This window comes from Artemia sp. Qi Xiang Cuo, chromosome 1, assembly GCF_049724085.1.
Source record: "Artemia sp. Qi Xiang Cuo chromosome 1, ASM4972408v1, whole genome shotgun sequence".
Classification (NCBI taxonomy): domain Eukaryota; kingdom Metazoa; phylum Arthropoda; class Branchiopoda; order Anostraca; family Artemiidae; genus Artemia; species Artemia sp. Qi Xiang Cuo.
The window spans coordinates 28,750,186-28,764,066 of NC_142794.1; the positions used below are offsets into that span (position 1 = coordinate 28,750,186).

The following is a 13,881-nucleotide window of genomic DNA, read 5'->3' on the forward strand; positions in this document are numbered from 1 at the left end:
AATGGTTTTTACGACAGGAATGCTCGTATAAACTTCATAGAGGGCTCAATTGATTGGAAATTGAAACTTCTTGGTTAAGTTTTAAGTGTCGAGACAGTTTAACTAGCTCCCCCCACGCTCTTTTTTCTACAAACCCATCCGCTAAAAATTTTGAGTTTGCCCGCATTTTGGAAATTGATCAGAAATTAGATAACAAAACACCCCCCAGAGCCCGCAGGATAGGCGTTGTAAGTGCTGTCCTGGGGGCGTATATGGTTCTTATGAAAGGGATGCTCGTATAAACTTCTGAAAGAGCTAATTTAGTTGGAAATTGAAAGCTCAATGTCAATTTTTAGGAGTCAAAAGATATCCGAGGGCACCAACTCCACCCCTCTCACAACCTTTATTCCCCGAGCACATCCGATAAAATTTTTATAGTAGTCATTTCATTAAAAATAGTTCAAAGGTCATATAGTTGTTATGGAAGGGATGCTCTTATAAACTTCGGAGAGGGCTCCTTTGCTTTGAAATCGAAAGTTCTTGTTCACTTTTTAAGAGTCAAAATAGATCGGAAGGCAACTAGCTCCCCCTCCTCCACGCCTAAATGCATCAGATAAAAATTTTGAGATAGACATTTTGATAAAAATAGTTCAAAGTTCTGATAACAAAAAACTCTGGTGTCAACACAGCCCCCCAGGGCCCGGGGGTAGGCGTTGTAAGTTATGCCCTGGGGGCATATATGATTTTTATGGAAGGGATGCTCGTATAAAATTCCTAGAGGGCTCATTTGATTGAAAATTAATAGTTGTAATTCACTTTTTAAGAGTAGAAAAAAATTGGAGGGTAGCTAGCCTCCCACCACACTCAACTTATTTTTTTCCCAGATGCACTTCATATAGAAGGGGTGGGCGTATAAACTTTAAAAGAGACTCATTCGATTGGAAATCGAGAGTTCTAGTGCTCTTTTAAGAGTCAAAAGTGATCAGAGGGCAACTACCCCCCCCCCCCCAAGGCCTTTCCCCCAAATACATCTGATAAAAAATTTGAGGTAGCCATTTTGTTGAAAATAATTCAAAGATCATATAACAAAAACTCCTTTACGTATAGTCATTTCGTTACAAATGGTTCAAAGATCAGATAAGAAAAACTCCTGTGTCGACATCCCGCCCAGGGCCGGGGTAGGCGTTGTAAGTATTGCTCTGGAGGCATATATGGTTCTTATGGAAGGTATGCTCGTATAACTTCAGAGAGGGTTCATTTGAATGGAAATTAAAAGTTGTAGTTCATTTTCTCAGAGTGAATAAAGATCAGAGGGCAACCAGCCCCTCTCGCGCTCAACGCCTTTGGGTGTATCGGATGGATAAACCCATCCGATAAAAATTTCAGGAGACCATTTTGTTAAAAAATAGTTCAACCATCAAATATTAAAACTCCAGGGTCGACACAACCCCCCCCGGCCCCAGGAATAGGCGTTGTAAGTTACACTCTGGGGATATATATGGTTCTTATAGAAGTGATACTCGTATAAACTTCAGAGAGGGCTCATTTGATTGAAAATAAAAAGTTCTAGTTCACTTTGAAAGATTCAAAAGAGACTGAAGCTTAATGTAGTCCCCCAACACCCTTTTTCCCCAAACCCATCTAATAAAAGTTTTGAGATAGCAATTTTATTAAAAATAGTTCAAACATTGGATAATAAAAACTCCAAGGTTGACACAAACCCAGTTTTTTACTTTGATATTGTTACTGCGATACGAGTGTAGATATTTTGATAAATATTTGATTTTTTTTTAAAGTTTGATTTTGAAATAAGGAATTCTTTAAAACTTGAAATTTTTGCAATCAAAAACGAACAAATATTAATTAAAAAAAACTTTCCGAAAAATAAGTTTTTCAAAGAAAAGTATGGGCCAGTTTATACTAATGCTCAGCAGATACAAATACCTTTTAAAATTCAAACTCAAAACGACCAGAAATTACTATTTAAGAATAAATGAAACCCAAAACGAACAGAAATTAAATAGACAATCATAGCAAAAACATACAACAAGTAATAATATAAATGAATAAATAGATGTTATAGCAAGTAATGCTTAGATTGAAGTTGAATATCAAGCTTAAAACAAAAAAATTTTTTCCTATTGAAGCATAAATGAAACTTAAAACGAACAGAAATTAAATAAACAATCAATGCAAACAAACATACAATAGATATTAATGTAAATTAATAAATAAGTCTTAAAAGGAGTGAAACCTAAATTGACTATGCAAATCAAACTTGAAACGAACAAAAATTACCACAAAAAAGAGTTTGGGTATGACCTCCTTTTCTCACTGTAAAAGTCTAAAACCTACTGCGTCATTGGCGCTTTACTGAAAACTATATGCGTCTTGAATAGTCTTGGGAAGTATAAACAACATCAAATTGAATATTTGATGTATAGGCTAATGATATTAATTGTTGAAAGATCCATCAGTTCAAGAATTTATTTTGACTGTAATTGTATTTTTATTTTCAATACTGTAAGAACTGGAAAAGAAAATATTTGTAATATAGTCCGTTTTCAGTTAAGCGCCAATAACGTAGAATGCTTTTGGTTTTTATTTACAGTTAGGAATGGAGACAGTATCCAAACACTTGTTTGTAGGGAAACTATATTCGTCTTTAAAAACTTTAAAAAGAGCTACTAGATTAAACTGAATATTTGATGTATAATGATATTAATTGCTGAAAACTCATCAGTTCAAAATGTTACTATAATTTTAATGTTTACTTTCAATATGAAGTACAAAAAAATATTTGTCATAAAATTGGTTTTCAGTAAAGCGCCACTGACGCAGTAGGTTTTAGACTTTTACAGTGAGAGAAGGAGGTCATACCCAAACTCTTTTTTATGGTGATTTTTGTTCGTTTCAAGCTTGATTTGCATATTCAATTTAAGTGCCACTCCTTTTAAGATTTATTTATTAGTTTACATTAATGTCTATTGTACGTTTGTTTGCATCGATTGTTTATTTAATTTTTGTTCGTTTTAAGTTTCATTTATGCTTCAATAGGATTTTTTTTTTTTTAATCTTGATAGTCATATTCAATATAAGCATTACTCGCTTTAAGATCTATTTATTCATTTATATTATTACTTGTTGTATGTTTTTGCTATGTTTTTTTGTTTAATTTCTATTCGTTTTGGGTTTCATTTATTCTTTAATAGAAACTTCTGGTCGTTTTTAGGATAAATTTTCAAAGGCATTTGTATCTGCTGAGCTTAAGTTTAAAATGGCCTTTACTTTTCTTTGAAAAACTTATTTTTCGGAAAGTTTTTTTTAATTAATACATCTAAATGGGGCCACATTTTTTATGTATTGCTATACAATAAGTAAACTTGCCGTAAAGAGGGACAGCCCCTCGTATTTAGGATAGTTCTGGATACATTGAGAAGTCAGATGTTTAAGGAGAGCATATTTTCTCATATTAAAGTAAAGAGCGATGCTAAAATGTTAAGAAAATACCCATGCAAAGAGGGGCTACTAATCCTCAGTCCCCAGTTTCTACACCAAAATTTGGTCTTTTCATCCTGAATGGATGTTGTAGCACAACAGTGGTGTGATTTTGTTTTTAAAACAATCTTCGATAGCCTCGAAGGGGGTCATTGAATGTTTTGCATTTTTTTTAGCAGGGGTTGAGAGTGCTATAGTATACTTAATGCTTTTAAGGGGAATGCATGAGTAAAACTATTGCACTACTACATTTGTTACATCATAAAATGCTCTTCGGGGTCATATACTAAAACCTTAATGTAAACAGCGGGAATCTGAAGAAAGGGGGCTCCTTGTTTATACGATATTCCCCTTTTCGCTTTAAGTTTTGATGCCACTCTTTAGTCCGATATGTAAAACAATTTTTTTTCAGTTGGTCATACTTACATAGGCCATAAATGTTGCAATACGCTCACCACTGTGAAACGGTAAATCTTTTTCAGGCATCAAAGGGCTGGAGTTACCATAGTCAGTATGCGGAACATATCTTCCTCCTATTCCGTAATTTGCAACCTGAAAAGTGACCAATTAAGAAGCTAGGGCGAATAAGGCACATGCGCTGGGGATGGCTTACGAATTGTGTCTCCTAGAATCCTGAGTTTATCGTATAGTTCCTTGTATGTTTCTTACGATTACTTTTTATGTTTTTTTTTCAAGTATCCCCTACTTCTGCCCAAACGTCCCGCTTGTGGATCTAAACCCCTGTGTACTTGTCTGGAGTTAACTGAAGAATATTAGGAATCAAATGTAATAGATAAAATTAAATTTATTAGGATCCTTTTAAAGTATTTTGTGGCAAAATTATGAGAAGTGATTCAAATAAAGAAGATCCAAAAATATATCAACTTATTTAAGAATAAAAGAAGAAAGTAAAAAAACAAGTACAAATATACCTGTAAATAAAAAACTGTATAGTATTACACTGGACGTATAACATCAAAATACGCATGTCAGAATTTAAGCATCGAAACAAGTTTTTTAGAGATCCTCTCTTCAGTTTTATTCATTCTTTCTTAACTGGATCAAACAGACCCTTCAACTAATTAAAAGGCCTGTCTTGCGGTTGTGTAATCAAGAGCTTGCCTGCATTCAAACTTTCGACAAAGAAAAATTAAAACTGAAATTGAAGATTATAAACATTTAGCTAAGATACGACTTAATGCAAAAGCCTAAGAGTATTTACAATTTTATGCTTCTTCCTTTTACTTTCTCTTTCTTTATATTCTATGCTTTTTAATTTACCTTTTCTCTCTAAAAAGACGCTAAACTAAAAACTGATTTCTGTCGATAAAAATTGTTTGGTAAGCTAATTTCTTTTTTCGATTTTGATAGCACTATATCAACATTGTTATAAAAAAAAAAATCTATACGGCACCTAAATTGAAACACTACCTACATGAATTTCTGTATTTCAAATCTAAGAGAACAGGTAGCAGTAATTTTCACTGCGTATTCTTTTTAACGATGGCAAACAGAAAATTAGCAAAACACAAGCGAAAAAATATTTCTCGATCTATGAATACCTATTTTTAACTTAAAATGATAAATTACGCTTAATACTCAATAGAAGTTGATAAAATTCTAAATTGAAAAAAAAATCAAGTTCGCTAGAAACGCTAGAAAACTCGCAAGTGTCCACTAGAATCTAATGTCTGCTAGAAACTTAATGTCCGCTACAAACGTTACTATTTAATGTCCCCGAAGAATCATTTTTTATTGTCATAAATTATTTTTTATTTTAAAGAAAATAAAAAACGAAGTTGAGTGAGCTCTTGATAGTAACAAAAAAAAATGTTCGCAGTATAATCCTCACAGTCAAGATTTACATTAAAAGGATGTAAATAATTTACTTGCCTGAAAGTACTCGGAGCCAAAGTTTTCAGGATAAGGATCTAATTTAACTGCCCATCCAATTTTGTCTGTAAATCGCTTAATTATTGGGTTGTTCTTATGAGTTACCCAAGCTCTGAAATCAACAAAAACGAAAATTGCCACGAGCATTTAGCTACTGTCAAACACTTTGAACTAAAAAACTGCCATTACTAATGGTAACTGAAACCCTAAAAAAATTGGTTTTGATAGAAATGTATATATTAAAATAATCTGCTTTTTATGGTGATTCCAAATACGTAAAATTATTCAAGGTCAAATTTGAAAATTACACCATCAGATCTGGATCTTCAGAGAACCCGATTGAACAGGCTTCCATCTACAAAAGTGTGGAATAATGTATTTTTTTAGAAGAAAAATCACAGATTCGTGTTTACTTGGTCGTTTTCTTATTTCCTGCTCAAGGGTTATCGGGTCGAAACAATGATCCTACAAAATCGGCAGGCGGCTTATTAGAACAAAAATTAACGTTCCAGTGCCCTTTTCAATAAGCCAAATAGATGTTGGCAAAGCAAAGTGGTTTTTAGACATTTTGTGGCACTGAGCTAGGATATTTGATTCAATTAGCGCAAAATTACTATCGATTGAAAATTCTGAGATAGCCGGTCAATTTGAAATTCTTATTTGAAATTCGTAAAGTATTTGGACAGCATGAACTTACAAAACAATTCATAGTTTATAATAATATGCAGAATAATTGTAGCTTACACATTTTGCATGCAGACACGATATACTTTACCCCATCCCCCCTATTGTGCAAAAAAAGCCCAAATTTGTTTCTAAATTATTATATTTTCTTCATGTTTAGGTATTTTCCATTAGGATTAACCTAACGTCATTTTTTGAGTGGGATCACTATAACAGAAAAGTACCATTCAATGTTCTAAAAATAGAAAAAATATAACAAAATATATGCAAAGAACAAGAAGCTACAGTAAATTTGAAATGTGGCACACTTTAAGGGATTTGTAAATAAGCTGTCTACTGTGGAGTACATATGATAAATGTTATTATTCACCTGGTCGTTCATAGTGTTTTAGTTAAAGAAGTTGCCGGATAAATTTTTTTGTTATCTTCAGAGTTGCCACCTGTAGCATGAAAGTGCTATTATAGCGCTATTTCAGTATATATGTGACATTTTCATGACTAAATTGAAAGTGTAGACACATTGTGTCTCACATCAAGCTGTATATTAGAACATTTTTTATGCGTGGCAACAATCTAAACACATTTAAATGCGGGATATGCTTGTTCGCGTACATTTTCTTATTCAGCGCTCTGATCAGCAGCATTTTTGCATGTTTACTTTTTTATTCCTATACGTTAAAATGTGATACACTTTAAGGGATTTGAAAATAAGCGATGTCTACTGTGGAGTGCATGTGATTAATTTTATTATTCCCCTGGTTGTTCATAGTGTTATAGTTAAAGAAGTTGCCGGATAAATTTTTTTTGTTATCTTCAGAGTTACTAACTGTAGCATAAAAGTGCTATTATAGCGCTTTTTCATCATATGTAGTAATGCAGCACGTGCTACATTGAATGTGGCACTTGTTCTGTTATATGACTAAATTGAAAATGTAGACACATTGTGTCTCACATCAAACTGTATTTTAGAACATTTTTTATGCGTGGCAATAATCTAAACACATTTAAATACGGGATATGCGCGTGCGCGTTCGTTTTCCCATTCAGCGCTCTGATCAGCAACATTTTCCACGTTTATATTTTTATTCCTATATGTTAGAAAATATTAAAAAATTGACCTAAGAACTAATCTAAGTACATTTAAGCTGACCGTGCGCGTATTGCGGCGCAAGCCGTGATAACGCAGAAATTTTTTTGAGTGTAGCACGTTCTGTAGCACATAAATTTGGGCAATTGTAGCACTTTAGGAACTGACCGTGGTGGCAACCCTTGTTATCTCTTATAGATTTCATCCGTGGAAGTTAGTGTTAAGCCAATAAGTCGGAAAAGGCATGCTCGAACGCACTATTAGATTTCCAGTTGGAAGAATTATAGGAGTGGCTACTGTGACAACCAATGAGAAGTCAAGAAATGATAAGGAGCAATCCAATTGAGTTTTGACATTTGAAACGTAAGGAGCTCGATGCCGAACACAAAAGGAAATAAATGCAAAAATTTAATAAGGAAATCAAACGTATTAGCAGAAATAAATAACGAATACAGAATCACAGTATCATTAAAACTCTATAGTAGCCAAATATGCAACATTGTCTAACCATAAGCAGCATTATATATATTTTTTTCCTTGTCTTAACCATAAGTAGTATTATTTTACCTTTTTTATTTTCACGGGCACGATTTTTTGCCAAACTTTTTAATAGATGTCTTAACGTATCTATTAAAATAGAGAAACGTATCCGCCCAAAGAGAAAAGACGTATTGAGATCACTTAATATAGCGTTATTTAGTGTGCATAGGCCTTTGGTTTAATCAAGGCTGTTTATTCTTATCCAAAGACTTGCTCTTTTTTCAATAAATAAAAAAATCGTAAATGGGCAAAACTGGTCTATAGATCGTGGCTGAACAGAAGTATCAAACATGATTGCACAACCGATCTCAACAAAGTTGATGCAAGATCATGTGATGCTGGTGAAGCTTTATTTTTCTAATTACCACCATGTGCTGACACCCAGTGCCAGTCATAATGACAGTATATGATATCCGTTGTCTATTATACCTAGCACGGCTATGGCTATGTTAGTCTTTGGTCTTCGATAAGAGCGTCCAAGAAATGTGTCTTTGAAATTCTTTTTTTATATCTTGACAGAAGAAGGTTGAAATATTAATTAAATAAATTTAAATTCCAGCAGTAACAACTATTAAATTTAGAGATGAAATATTATTAAAAAGTCTACAGTGACCAGACAGGCATTTTTATGTAATTATAGTTTAATTAGGGTAAGTATGTTCCAGAATTAATTGGAGCTAATAATTAAGAGATTTAAGCATACAACCCTCCTCTTTGTATGAGTTCAAGCTTTGGTAGGGGTGCTTGAAACAAGTAAACACTTTCGCTATTATTTTGGCTTTATGTTGACCTCCTTGAACCTTTTATAAAATGTTATGCAATCAAATACGTTCAAACAGCTTTTTTTATGTTTCTGGAAAAAAAGTTGAAATTTTTCCAAGAGAAGGAAATCATGGTTGTCTCAACAGCGGCAACCTAGTTACGAATAGACCACGGCCCATAGTAACCAAAAATTTAAAGATGCGTTTTAAAAAAAACTGTGCAATGAAAAAAAATTGCCATTTGTAGTTGATTCAAGAATGATAACTATTATTTCAATTAGTCTTGATACCAACATAATGTTATGAAATCAAACATATGGGAATCACGAAAGACAACTCGAAACCCCTTGAAAACGGCGTCATTTCAAATTATCTAAGAGGCTTCTGGCATTTAAGTGCAGCCCTATCCGTAACTTTTTGGCGTGTTAGGTACAACAGCCCATAAATTAGCTCGAGTTCCCTTAGGGATTACCACAATTTTCACTAAGGATAATTAAAAGGGTGTTGACCTTTCCCCATCGTCTAAAACGATGTCGTTTCATGAAATTTCACATATACTTAATTGATCTCACTACTAAACTTAAACCCCTCCTAATAAATTTAAATCCTCTCCACTATTTCAGAAAACCCTTGAAAGGAAGTGTGAGGAGACACTAGCTGCTTAAATACATATTAACAATTATCTCTATCCCATTCATTTCCTTTCTGTATTAAATATTTGGAATTTCAAGTAAAAGAAAATTCTAGGATTACATTTACAAAACGATTGAAGGAAGGATAGCAACACTCCGATTTGGTGCAGTATTAGTTTTTTTTTTCACTTCAACCTGGCTACCACTGTCACTAATAATTCTCTTTTCTAATAGCTCGAAAAGGTCTTACTGTTTGCTCGTTCTTTTATCACTAGCTTGATAGCCACCAAATCGGCTAGTGTGTTGTGACCGTTGTAGATTCTTAGCTGCAGTTTTCAGTGCTGACATTTCTTTATCCGTCATAAAGTCTTTCATTGCCGTTATAATGGGACTTTTGGACATTTCCTCCAGTTTGATTGGTTGTAAGTAGTAATACGGGTGTGGCTTGAATAACTTACAGTGCAAATCTTTCAGCTGCATATCTGTCTAAAATTAGGAAGGTAAAATAATTGAGTCAAACCTGGATAGATAGATAAATGTGTTCCAAGCCGGTGGGTCATGCCACTAACACAAAATCTGAAAATAAAATTACTCTCAATATTGGATATCAGGAAAAAATAATGCCTTTTAAAGATTTTAGCTACCGACAAGTGCACAGAAAATGGTAGAGATAAAAATCACTTCACATCTAACAACTATATGTATCTCCATGCAGGCGTGTACTTAGGTTTTGATTTTTTTTTTTTTTTTTTTTTTTTTTTTTTTAAGGGGGATCGAACCAAAAAAAACAAATTTTATTTTATAATCTTAATGATAAGTGCCCAGAAATTAAAGAAAGTTTAGCAACTTTGGGGTTGGGGGCTGGCCCTAAGGTTGTACCCCTTCATACGCCATTGTCTCCAGACGTACTATTTTTTATAAAAAACCTTTTCATATGCAAAGCTGTTCTGAAGCCAAAAACGATCGTAGCTGAACTACTCAGTCAACGCTTTACAATTCCGAGAGAACACGTATGCACTATGGTTATGGCGTGGACTACCGAAGATTGATTCACATAACTAATACCTATGGATGAGATACAAACCCTAAGGTTTGCTTTGTATAATAGATCTTAATATTTTTAGTTCTTTAAAATTAATTTTTGATATCAAGGATGCCCATAAGAATTAGCTTTTCTTCTGGCAAGGGGGGGGGGGAATGATTTTTCTGCCAAGAAGGGCAAAAAAAAAATCTAATATCTGCAGAAGCTAAAAAGAACTAATGGAAGTAAACAGACTGCATTAAAGATACTAACACTGATTTCCGGAAATCAACTTTTTAAACATACTCTGTTTTCAATAATGTGCAAGTGACGCTTAGACTATTATGACGCTGACCCTACTAGCTACCTACCCTTATTCCTGTTTGTGGTAGTTTCCGTTCGTCTTAAATTTGTCTCATTATTCGTTTAAATTTCTCTTCATTTAAGCTTTCAATTATTTATTGATATAGTTTTCTTCCTGGTTAACATTTGAATTGTAATTAGAATTTATTTTTGGTTATTGTTTGATAAATACAGCTCTTTCTTTGAAAAACTTGCTATCTGGAAAAAGTTTTTAACAATTTATCTGCATTTTAATTGACATTTGTTTTTTTATTTGCTAATAAAAAACATATTTGTAGAATTTTTTTTCACTTTTCTTAAATGAGATTTTATATTTTGACTGGCTATTTATGTTTTGAACAAAATTTGATACAAGTTTTAAGAATAGTTAAAACTTTGGATGGATTGGTAGATGAATATTATTCGAATAGAGTGAATTGAACCCCACTTAAATTTGGCCTCCTATAGTGCTGAAGCCATACTGACCCCCATCATCTTAAAACTTTGATTATAGGCAAATATTTTATTGACGAATTGTATTATATCCTTTCAACTTATTTTTTGTTCAAATAAATGTATTTTTAGCTCATTAATTAAAAATAGTTCTGACTCGTTTTCTACAAAAAAAAAAAAAAAAAAAAAAAAAATGAAAATAGAACAAGAATCAATGCAACTATATTTGTTTTTGGTTGAGGTTTCTTTTGTTTTGAGACCAATACACTCATCAATACAAACTTTTGGTCCTCCCGCCCTGTGTTGCCGTCCGAAACTCCCCAAAGTTTCAGACGGGTCCTTTAGCCTGCTAATTTGTACCCTGGCCATACCTGAGATATTGCAGATACGCCATTATAACTACATAGATAAGCCTAGGAAGTTTTGATGCTATCTTGGTTCAACATCCCCCCAAGCATTCCCCGAAAGTTACAACTGAATTCCCTTAGCCAATGTCTTTCAACTTTGTTCAACATCCCAATCGACGTTTACTGTTATTTTCAACCTAATACCCTTAGCTGTTCCTGAGATATTTGTGACACACGCTTTATACAACCTGGATGCACATGCTGTCTTGTTGTTTAGCGCAACATCCCTCCCCCACAGCGGCCTCTAAAGGTTTTCTACTAAATACCCTTAGTCATTCCTCATTTATAGCAAATATACTTTTTTGACATGATGAACATTAATCCTTACCCCAAAGGCTGTGGGAGTCGGGTCATCCCCGGAGGCATAGATATATAACCTTTAGACTAATATAATCAAAATAACTGTCTCAAATTTTAATTGTATATCTTTGGGGGAAGGGCAGCTAAAAAGGCGTTGATCCCTCCAAAATCTCTACGACCGCCCCTTCCATATGAAGTGGGTCTAGGGAAAAAAATAATACATTGAAGCCTTATGGCTCTTTAGTATAGGCAATACTAGAGCACTACCTCTGACATTGCTCTAAAAAAGCGAAACTTAGATTTAAAGAGTGGAAATTCAGGGGACGGTAATCCACCTTGTGTTTAAGGAAACCCTGGGCATGAAATTAAAGCTGAAAGAAAAATAAATTAAAATAATCAAGTTTTCTCAGATGAAAGTAAAGAGCGACATAGAAACATGAAACGAACAGGAATTATTCGGTATATGAGAGGGCTTCCCCTTCCTTAAATCCTTGCTCTTTATGCTAACGCAACGTTTTGTCCCCAATGGTCTAAGAACGACAGCTCAAGTGCAAGGGCAAGGGACGAAAAGCATTTTGTCATATTGTTCTCATAATGGGACAGTTTATTAATGAGCATTTGGTATTACAGTAAAGTTTTCAGTTCAAATGTTTTGAAAGGCAAATGGTAAATAAACACATTCAATTACTCATTAACTACATTTGTTGCATTTATAAATTATTTCAGCTTACCTATGATTTCAGCTTACTATACTGATATAAACTTAGCGGAAAGAGTTAAGGTCAATGACGGGGTATCCTTCTCTTATGCGGAACAATTTTCTCTCGTTTTAAACTTTAATGTCGCTATTTACTTTCAGTTAAAAAAATTGTTTATTTTTGTTTGATCAAACTGATAAGGAGGTGGGATGACTAGAAAGACACCTTGTCAAATACTAACTTCTTAACGCAAAAAATGTGTCTTTCTATTACAGAAAGTAGTACCACAGAAAGTTTCCGGTACAGAAAGCCTATCAGCTAATACATTGTCTCTGCTATTGATAAAGGTAGAAGCATTGAACAGATTGCTTTTGAGGAGAAGCGTGTGCAAGTTAATGGTAGGAGTAGTAGGTATGTCCTCACTAAGTAGCTGTGAAGTAATTGTGAAATGTTGTATTTACCCATAGCACATTTATATATGAAAAAATGTAGTGTTCTTATACTATAAAATAAGTTTTCACCTTGATGTAAACTTACCCTGATTTGTTCACCCCTGCAAAGTCGGTGAAATATTTCAAGTTCGTCTTGTTCAGATAATGTTGTTGCATTTGTTGGTATTAGGTCTTCAATTTCTTCTCTTGTTTTGGGAGAAGATTTAACGCTTTTTGCTTTATACTTTTTCTTGTTGAATGGCTCTGTGTTAGTTCGCCATCCTTTTCCCAGGGGTCCTTTTTTCTCAAGAACTTGGTCATGCTAAAAGAAAGTTCTTAATTTTATTTTGGAAAATTTTAACAGTTAAACTTGGAATTGAACAGTAATCGGAAAAGGCGGATTTTATACTATCATAACGTACAATTCTATTTCAAACGTTCCTCAAATGCTAAAATAACATAAAAATAGTTTACAAAAAAAACTTTTCCAAAGCAAATTAAAAATCCATATTAAATCCGAAACGAGCAAACATAAACTCAAGATGAAAACCAACAGAAATTACTAGGAACTAGCTTAAACTCCAAATGAACAAAAATTAAAATAAGTAATCGCATCGAAAGTAAAGTTAACACAAACTGCTATAGATGAAATCTAAGAGGACCAAATACGATAATTAGTTACTTAAACTTAAAATGAACAGAAATTATATAAAATAAGGGTAAGGCTATCGCCCCTCCCCCAAGCATTTTTAGGGAAAGAGTTTCGTTTAACTGAAAAAGATTTGTATTTCGAGCAGTATTTTTTTTTTTTTGCATTTCTTAACATCAACAGCTATACGACAACAACAAAATAAATCAAAAGGGTAGTCAAAGTATCCTATTAGGAGGTGTTGCTGATAAGATTAAGGGTACCCCCTTCTCAAGCCCTGTAAAGGGCTTTAGTGTTATTTGAGTATTACTGAGGACGACATATGTTTTGAACAGTGAGTATTGAGTTGTCAAGACAGCTGAAAAAGTTGTCAGTTGACAAAAACAATGAAAATCGCAATAATGGTCAAGATTAGAGGAAAAAGCTAATGACAGTATACAGGTTACTTAAAATACAACGATAATAATCCCTGAAAATATCAGGATTTTTATTTATATTTTGTAATA

The 13,881-nt window shown here is 33.4% G+C and overlaps 1 protein-coding gene across 1 annotated transcript in view; it reads right to left on the minus strand.

Moving 5' to 3' along the window:
• The window catches only part of LOC148956180 (prolyl 4-hydroxylase subunit alpha-1-like), a 71,817-nt gene that overhangs the window by 18,331 nt on the left and 39,605 nt on the right, over positions 1-13,881 (minus strand). Inside the window, exons 6-9 of the mRNA XM_089089635.1 lie at positions 12,833-13,048; positions 9,325-9,560; positions 5,371-5,482; positions 3,904-4,029 (exon numbers count right to left, since the gene is read on the minus strand). Of these exons, the coding sequence (XP_088945761.1) occupies positions 3,904-4,029; positions 5,371-5,482; positions 9,325-9,560; positions 12,833-13,048 (690 nt within the window). The remainder of the gene's footprint in view (positions 1-3,903; positions 4,030-5,370; positions 5,483-9,324; positions 9,561-12,832; positions 13,049-13,881) is intronic.